Source organism: Pteropus vampyrus, unplaced genomic scaffold (assembly GCF_000151845.1).
Source record: "Pteropus vampyrus isolate Shadow unplaced genomic scaffold, Pvam_2.0 Scaffold312, whole genome shotgun sequence".
Taxonomy (NCBI): domain Eukaryota; kingdom Metazoa; phylum Chordata; class Mammalia; order Chiroptera; family Pteropodidae; genus Pteropus; species Pteropus vampyrus.
In genome coordinates, this window is record NW_011889093.1 from 742,044 (window position 1) to 750,982 (window position 8,939).

Here is an 8,939-nt window from a genome sequence, read left to right on the forward strand (position 1 = left end):
GTTGAAAGTACCTGTATGTTTACCATTAATTACATATTAAGATGAATATTTTAGTCTCTAAATAAGAGAGCTAAGGGAAATGTTACCTTTTCAGTTTCTATGTATCTTAAGGATGAAACTCGATGTTTAATACCGTGTGGGCAGCTCTCTCTGAATGCCAGACATTCGTCTGGTAGCTCTGTGCTTTTCTCGTTGGGGTGTCCCAGAAACAGACGAGGCATGAGGGCGGCGAATGTGCTTGCTGGCGGCGGAATACAGGTCTAAACGTAACTTGTTTTCACGCTTCATCTTTCTTTTTTTCCTTCTCTGTCGCCTGCAGCAGACTGCTGTGCCAGCAATCTCTGTTCTAGATTTGGTATGTTCTTGTTTCTTTCCCTTTGGTCCTTTTTTCCTGTCTTGATTTCTTTTTTTCTTTCAGTGGTGGTGGTTTTATGTTTTCGGTAGAACAGTTCTTAGGGGTGGCCTGGATCAGGACGCGTAGTGTCGTGACCCTCTAGAAGCATGCCTTTGAATGTTTTAGATTTAGTTACTCTTTACCTTTTTCCTTTAAGTGTTGCTATTTGTTTACGGTTTTGACCTTTTCTCAGTTGTAGTCAAAATTGATTGTGTGTTTTTATTAGTCATAAAAACATGAGCAAATGAGAGAAAAATGTCCCATAGAGTAAGTAAATCCATTTCATTGTTGTTACATTAGAAATAGATTTTAGATATTCACCTGTTAGAAACTCAATTGAATTGCTACTGCCATTGTTCGTTAATTAAGCTGTCTGTACCTGTCAGGGGCGTAACTGTCTTTTGGTGGAGTAAGAGAAATTTCCAGTAAACTTTTATTGTGTTTTCTTTAGCATCACATGGATTTTAGTGTAGTTCATCAGCCATGCCAGTCTGTTGTCTGCCCTGTAATACCTGAACTCACATTTTGTATAAATTCACCATGTTCATTCAGTGTCACTGAGTGCCCATTATGCTCACGTACCATATCTGTGTCATCTGCCAGACAATTACATCCTGCCTGATACATTTGCGTTAACTAAGTCAACATTTGTTAGTTGGCTTTTAACGATAGAAGGCCAATATCAGACAACACTTAAAAGAAAAAAATTCTTGAATTCAGGTTTGACTTTAGTGGCCCTTGCAGCAGGCTACAGCCTCCCCTTTAAGATTTAATAAATAGCCTGGCGGCACTGCCACTCCAAAGAGAAACCTCTCTTGAAAACCTCTCCCCGCCCTGATGACCGAAAGGCACATTTTCTGAGCTTTACATCTTGTTTTCATGAGCCGGAGGTTAAACATGTATGTCTCTCTCCCGCCTTTTTTGTGTGTCCGGCATTGATGTAGTAGGAGGTGGACAGTGCTGCTCGCCCAGCCGCTTCTGCGAGGCAGGGCTTCGCTGAGCCGCCTCCCAGGTCCCGGCCAGGCAGCGGCTTTAAGAGACGCACCCGTCTGTAGGCCCGCGAGGTCCTTTGTGCTGCGGAGATTCTGTGGCAGATAATGGTTTTTAAGGATAGGGTCCTACTAACATTTTTATTTCAAAGAAATAGTTGAGTTTTTCTTCCTTTGAGCGCTCATTAGCTTGAGTCTCAGCACTGACTTCAGCCACCCAGCTCTGAGCACGTCTCAGCCTCTGCCCCCAGTTGACACTGGTCGACAGTGTCACCTCCGGCGTTCCTCCCGTGTCAGAGCTGAGTTGTCCCGAGACACACACCCTTCCGGTAGGTGTTCACCCCTCCTGAGAGCGTGGAGGCGCGGCGCGCACACACCGTACCCGTAGGACCACCCTGCAGTTTTTGGGGTGTTTTCTTAGGCGCTGCTACGGGATCTTCACGGTGATGGGCTGAGTGACACGGCCTTCCCGTGGGGGGCAGCCCGCGGGTTTCTGCCCCTCCACGTGGCCTTGTTGCCTCGGCGCCTGCACCTCCAGGTCTGTGGCCTGTGCTGATGCCAGCGCCACCCTCGTTTACGTTTCCAGTCCAGGCCTGTCCTCCGCTCGGAGTCAGAGCGGGCCGTGTTCACACGAAGGTCCTCGTCCCCCGGCTCCGCCTCCAGCCTTCCCCTTCGCAGTGGGTCCTTACAGTTGCTCAGACTGCAGACCTGACCGTTACGTGACGCCTTTTACTCTCTGTTGAGAAATTCTGCTCTTTCTCAAAATCTGGCCACCTCTGTGCTCCCCTCCCCCCCGCCCGAGCCACCATCGGTGGGGACTTGCTCCCGAATCCCTTGCTTCTGCCTTTCTTCCCCTTACAGGTTGTTCTCAGCAGAGCAGCCCCAGTCACCCTGTACAAACACATCAGGTCCCAGGAGTCCTCAGAACCCTGCGGTGGCCTCGCTGTCACTCAGACAGACGTCCCTAGGCCTTTCGTGGCCTCCACGGTGCTGCCCAGGCCTCACGCCATCCTTCACAGCCACCCTGGGGGGTGGGTGTCGGCCACCACTTCGCGTCACCTGGCTGAGGTCTGAGGGGCAGCCGGTCCTCCCACCTGGTGACAGGTGCTCTAGGTTGCAGCGGCCAGGCCTGGCAAGGTGGCCGGCCGTTGGCCTGACACTCTGTCACGGGCCGGGCACCGCTGTGGGTGGCGTCCTGCCCCACTCCGGAGTTGCTCTCCGAGAACGGGCTCTTCCCAAGGAGGACACCGTCCTCCCGCCTGCCGGCTCAGAAGCCGCAGCGCCGGACGCTGCAGCCAGGTCTCGGAACCGAAGGCCCGTCGAAGCGGCTGGGCCCGCCGGCACTCTGCGTCCGGGGCCTCGGGCTTTCAGCGTGACCGCCTGTCCTGGGCGCTGCGTGAGTGCAAAGGGAGGGTCTTGGGCGGCGTGCCTGCCAGACTCCTCGGGGTCCTCTCAGTGACGCCGTCAGCGAGTGACTCGCCGAAGGACCTGGCTAACGTAACGCGTGGTGCAAACTCACAAGCACACAGATCTCAAGGTGCTTCTTTTTTTCAGCCTGAATATAATCTTGTTTGAGGAGTGTGGGCCGCCGGTATAGTGAAGCCTTGGGTCAAGCTCACACGCTGGCTTCAGAGATCCCAGCACGGTTCTTGGTTTACAGTGATTTTCGTCTGGCTGTCTCGATCCATTCTACAGGACTTGTTATTTTATCTGTCAGATCCGTTCCCCCAAATATAATTTCCCACAGACTTCTTTGAGCACATGTAACTTTTCACTCTTGAGCTGTTATTTTAATTAAGAGGTTAAGTTCTTTTTTTCTCTCATTAATACGTTTTTGCGTTTTGGGTGTGTGTGTGTTTAGTAAAGCGTCATATCTTTGAAGAACAAAACGATCTGTTTTGAAAACGAAAATACTCTGTGGGACAGCTTACCAAGCAGTGGGAAGAAACGCTGTAATTTCTGGCGCTGGCTCATTCGCCTCACTTGAAAAGCATTTGCCAGTGAACTAAACACAAGAACGCTCCTTGCATACCACTGTCTAGATTTAGAAGAATTAAGTTTTTCAAGAGAAAAATAGCTGTTTATAGGTTTATAAGGTAGTATTCTGTATCTGCAGCTATGAGAATTGTAATTGTCCTGATTTCTTAATATTATACTCGAATTTAAAAGAACTAATTGGATATTTCCATGTATACTGTTTTTCTTGCTCAGAATTTATTTTTAATTAAGTCCAGAAAGCATAACATGATGAAACTAGTTTGTGCGTTATTGATTAACAGAAAAACCTCTTACGGCGTAAATGCAGTTTTACGTCCTCCCGTAAGTCAGCTTCCTGCAGAGTCTTTAATGTCGCCAGTTGTGGTTTATGTTGTTGGTTTCATTGGGCGCCGTTTCTCACCATCGGTGCTGATGGCGCTGAGCACGTCCGTTGCTGGCAGCGGGCCCCTCACGCGGGTGCGGGTCCGCTCTGCCCCGTCCTCCTGGCGGCCTCTTGGTTCTTCTTAATCAGTAGCACCCGCTCCTGCCACACAGCTGGCCAAAAGCCCCCACCCTGACCTGACGCCCTGCTCAAACCTGGATGGCACTGAAGAGGAAGTCCAATTAATTTGTCTTCTTGAGAAGAGAGTTTTAATTTTCCTCTAAGATGTCTTATCGTTTGCGGCCACGAACAAGTCTAGTGGCACAAGTTAATTTGTCACGTTCCCACCGGATACAGTGTTCCAGAAATCAGCAAGAGCGAAGTTGTTAGATATTTGTTTTTAACAAAATGCACACACAATTCGAATCCCAAACATTTTCTGTTTTTGCACTGGACAGTTTATAGGATAACTGGTAATTCTGAGGGACTTTAGGGGATTCCTGCAGTGGCTAGAAGCTGAGCCTAGATGGCTTCGAGTCACGTTGTGATTTAAAAACGTTTGAACCAGCTCCTCGTGGTGTGGGATGGGACAGTGCTGTGGGTGCTGCCAGAGCCCAGGTCCCTAACCGGACGAAATGCATGGCGAGGGCGCACTTTTCAAAGTCGCCGTCATCTTAGGCTGTCAAAACAATAGTAGCTGTGTCAGATCGAGATGGAAGGAGAGAGCCTGACTCTGAGCTCTGCTGGCCACGTATGCTTTTAATTCAGAACCCCTTTTTAGAAAAGGCATTTTCAGTCTGTAGTGAGTGCATAGAGAAATGTGACAGGGATAAAGGAGCTGAAACCCGAACAGAAAATACATCCTGGATTTTTAAAGATCTCAAGTATCTGAATGGTGTGAGGAAAAATGTTAAATTTTGTTTTGTGTTGTTTCAGACAGGCAGACCGTAGATGACAAAAACTAGAAAGCGATCAAGGGATGAGTCTTAGAGCAGCCGAAGGACTCTGTGACGTGCGCTTGGCTGGCAGCAGAGTGCGCCGTCTTGGGAGGGAGGCGGCTGCCCCACTGCTGAGTGCTCAGACAGGGCAGAGCTACCGGACAGAGTTAGAATGAGGTTCTGGCCAACTTCTGGTTCCGGTCCTGCGACTCAGAATTGGGGAGTGTCCCGAGCCGAGCTGGGGTCCAGGACGGGATCCGGAGGAAACTGGCGGCAAAGGGCCAGGGCGGACGAGTGCCGGAAGTTCGGTCCCCAGGAAAGGTGGCACCAGTAGGCCAGAGCTCAGCGTTGCACGTCAGGCCGGCGTCTCGTGCTGCGTGGCGCCCCCACCCAGCGGCCGCTGTCTCCCCGCAGGCTTTTTCTCGACATTCATAGCGGAGACGAGGGGAGAGTGTGGTCGAGGGTGTCCCGCAGCTCCGTCACGTCGGGGTGTCTGTGGGGCGCGTCTGTGGGTCTGCACGAGTTGCGGACGCGCCGTGCTCGGTCACCGCCCGAGCGTGCGGGGTAGATGGTTCTGGGGAGGGGTCGATCTGGAGCCTCATTCTGCCGTCGCGACGCCGTCGCTGTGTGAGTCGTGCCGTGTCCCGCTCCGTGTGTGTGTCCCCGTCTCCGTGCGTGTCCCGCGTCTCGCGCTGCCGGCTCTGCCGGGCGGAGGCTGAGCTGACTTTGCTGTTAGTTGCAGGACGAGGAGCGGCAGCGGCAGCGGCAGCTGGAGGAGATGCAGCGGCGCGAGGCGGAGGACCGCGCCCGGCAGGACGCGGCGCGCGGCCAGCAGCAGGAGGAGGCGCGGGCCAAGCGCGACGCCGAGGAAAAGGTCCTGGTCCTGTGAGGGCGGCGAGGGTCCCACCCACTTAGCCCGGCCGGGCCGGCCGGCGGGCAAAGGGGGCTGAAGCCGGTCCGGTGCTTAAGCTGTGCGAGACGGAACGGGGCCCGGGGCGCCCGGCTTTCGCTGCGGGACCAAGACTCTGGCCCGGTCCGGCCCACACCTGTCCTCCGACTGCCTCCAGCTCCCCTTTGCTCTGTGCTTGTCTCTCTCAAACTGCGAACTCCTCGGGCCGGTCCCCGCAGCCTCTCTGCGCGGGTCTGCGGGCCTGGCCCTGGCCCTCGCTTCGCTGGACGTGGTCCAGCTGTTTCCGTGGCGGGGACCTTTGCTCAGTTACTGTTCAGCTTGCGTGGCAGCTGCGGGAACACCTGGAGCGTAGCGAGACAGTCTGTTGCCACTAGGTGTTTCAGACAGATTACTTACTGAGATCACTCCGTTCCGGTCCATGGTAAAGCGGGCGAATGGCTTATGAAAAACATACAGGGAAAAGTACTTGGTCTGTAACGTGGTAGATACTCCGAGTTGTTACTTTGTTTCCATGTGCAGGTTCTTTAAGTTCACGGAATCCTTTCCATCGAATTTTAAAATCACAACTCGTTTGACCTGTTCTGAGAACCAGGAGCCGTGCGGTGCTGCCCCCCGGCTCTCCCTCCATGTGCGTGCCGCGCGCCCAGCCCCAGGGGCCTGCCTGGCGCCGACGCCGCTCTGCTCTGCACCTGCTCAGTCACCTGCTCTGTCACCCGCTCAGTTACCTGCTCGGTCACCTCCCTTCTGTGAAGGCGGGAGCTTGAGTGCCTCAGCTTCTGATAGGGAAGATTTAGTTTTTATTAAAAGTTCCTTTTTTTGATAGTCCCCTGAACTATGTTAACAGAGTACCCTCCCCACCCCCACAAAAGAAGTTTTAGGAAGCTTTTCATGGTGATAGGATCTATTAGCGTACCTAGTCAAGGGGTACGGTCAGCAGGAACGTGATACATTTACAAGAAAGTGGGGTGAGTAGTGCGAGGACACACAGCTGCACGGAAACCAGCGGTCTCTGCGTTTCGTAGACCTTGGCCTCCCCTGCAGCCCCCCGTGACCTGCAGCGCCAGGAGCTTCCCAAGCCCCTTCCGGTGGGGGTGGTCAGGACCGGGCCGCCCCAGGCGGGACTGAGGGTCTTCCTAAGGAAATCGGATTTCCCAAGTGGAGCCCCTGGAGTTCCCCGCTGTCAGGGTGTCGCATGTTCTCTTCCTGTGCTGTCTCCACTCCGAGCCACCTCAGCCTGCACGGCCCCAGGACAGGCTGCACACAGACCCGCTGCCCTCCCGGGAGCCTGCGCTGCGTGGCGTCCCGGGCCCCACCGAGCCCTGGCCCGTGCGGTCACATGCGGGAGCAGGACACCCCCGGGGAGGGTGGGTCGTGTCTGTGACCTGTGGTCGGCTTGCGGTCTCACAACTCGTGATTATGTCAGACACACTTTTTTTCAGTAACTGCTTCTGTAATTGAGTGGTCAATGTAAAAAGAAGTTGAAGAACCTATTTTTTATACAGAAATCCAAAATTGCTGGGTTTGCTTTGTTACAGAAAAACGTTGGGTAGAAAAAGGCTTTCCGGGTCCTGTAATCGTATCTCCTCTCATCCAGCTGAAGAGAACCTTCCGCTTCCCCTGAAATGTTAGCGAGCCCCTGCTCTTCCCTAGGCCCCCAGTCCTGGTGGCCCCGCGCCAAAGCCACCGGGGCTATTCCAGATTCGATGCCACACCCCGTGTGGAAAAGGAGAGACATGCTTTTCCTTCGGGATGTCTCAACGTAGAGCGAGAAGACGAAGTGAGAAATTGGGTCCAGGGCCACGATCGGGGCCGGCCTTCGCTTAGACTTTCTCCCCTGAAGGCGAAGCGTCCGCCATTGTGCATTCATTCACTGCGTGCGTGCACGTGCGTGTGCGGACCCGTGTGTGCACGCGTGTGTGTACTGTGGGTGTACGTGTGTGTACGAACGCACGAGTGCATGTGCAAGCATGTGTGCTGTGTGTGCGGACACGTGCATGTGTGTGAACACATGTGCGTACATGCATGTGGGGGTGTGTGTGAACGCACGAGTGCATTGCACGCATGTGTGCTGTGTGCGGACACATGCATGTGTGAACACATGTGCGTACATGCATGTGGGGGTGTGTGTGTACGAACGCACGAGTACGTGTGCACGCATGTGTGCTGTGTGCGTGGGTGTGTGCGGACACATACATGTGTGTGCGTGTGAACGCATGCACATATGTGCATGTGGGTGTGGGCGTGTGTGCGTGGGCGTGTGTATGCGCGCGTGTATGTGTGTACGTGTGTGTGCGCATGTGTGTGTGCACATGGAGGCCGTAGGGTAAAACGCAAGCATACAAATTGAAATGGGGACTACAAACTTCTGTCCTGACGCCAGCGAGTCCCCTGAAATCGGTGTCTTTGAATGAGTGTAAAACTCATCGTCCTTCACCGTGTAACACGGCACGTCATTCACATTAGGGCAGACTATTCTGCTTGACCTTTCACCCCTTTCTTATTTACTTTTTTCTCGTGTCCTAAAATTTCTGTCAATCTTTAACAAAACTGTGCTGTTACCTTTTTTAATGTTAAAGTAATTTTAACACTGTCAACTGTAGTTTGTGCAGATATATGTCAGAAAAAAATGTACGTGTCAAATATATTTGCATATCCTGTTGCTCTTGCTCTTAATCCTGGCTCTCGAACTTTCTGTGAGGGAGTTTAAGGCCTGACCTGTGAACTGTGCAGAGTATTTGTTAGATTGTTGCTTTGGGAAAACAAGTAATGTTTTTCACAGTCTGTGGTTTCTTCCTAATTTTCCTCTGAGTCACGGGGTGAACCAGGTGACGTAAGCCCGCCCTTCTCGCCCAGGAAGCATGCTCTTCTGAACGTGCGGGGTTCAGTGGGGAGGCTCCCAGGTGTGCGCTTCCGAAAGCGCCCACTCTAGAAAGCCAGTCGTAGCCTGTGTTGGGCTTAGCTTTGTCTATAGACTCAGCGGTACCAGGTAAGTTGATATCCTACCAAAAGCAGAAGGACAGAGACAGACCCAGAGGGAGCAGCGGAGGACCAACTGTCCCGTGGAGTGGTGGGGTGGGGACAGCGATGCGCGGCCGCTGGAAGGGAGGCCGGGGGCGCCTGAGAGGGCCGCACTCCCGTGCCTCGGAGCCGCCGTGTGTCGGAGCATTGCAGAGCAGCCGGCGTGCGTTCGCGAGGCTCAGGAGAGGACCGTTTGCGCCACGGCACCTGCTGTGTCCGCACCTTAACGTCCCGTGGATGCATCCTCGGTGTGGTGACAGGGACTGGGGCACACACTTCTTTTCCTGCCCTGTGCAGGCGGTCGGGTGGCCGTGGTCCCCCCCACGCCTCT

General features: G+C 53.5%; 1 protein-coding gene across 1 annotated transcript in view; it reads left to right on the forward strand.

Annotated features, from left to right (window-relative positions):
* AFDN (afadin, adherens junction formation factor) overlaps window positions 1-8,939 on the forward strand; it is an 88,290-nt gene that overhangs the window by 72,754 nt on the left and 6,597 nt on the right. Inside the window, exons 24-27 of the mRNA XM_023521716.1 lie at window positions 2,256-2,838; window positions 3,708-3,837; window positions 5,417-5,565; window positions 7,241-7,367. Of these exons, the coding sequence (XP_023377484.1) occupies window positions 2,256-2,838; window positions 3,708-3,837; window positions 5,417-5,565; window positions 7,241-7,367 (989 nt within the window). The remainder of the gene's footprint in view (window positions 1-2,255; window positions 2,839-3,707; window positions 3,838-5,416; window positions 5,566-7,240; window positions 7,368-8,939) is intronic.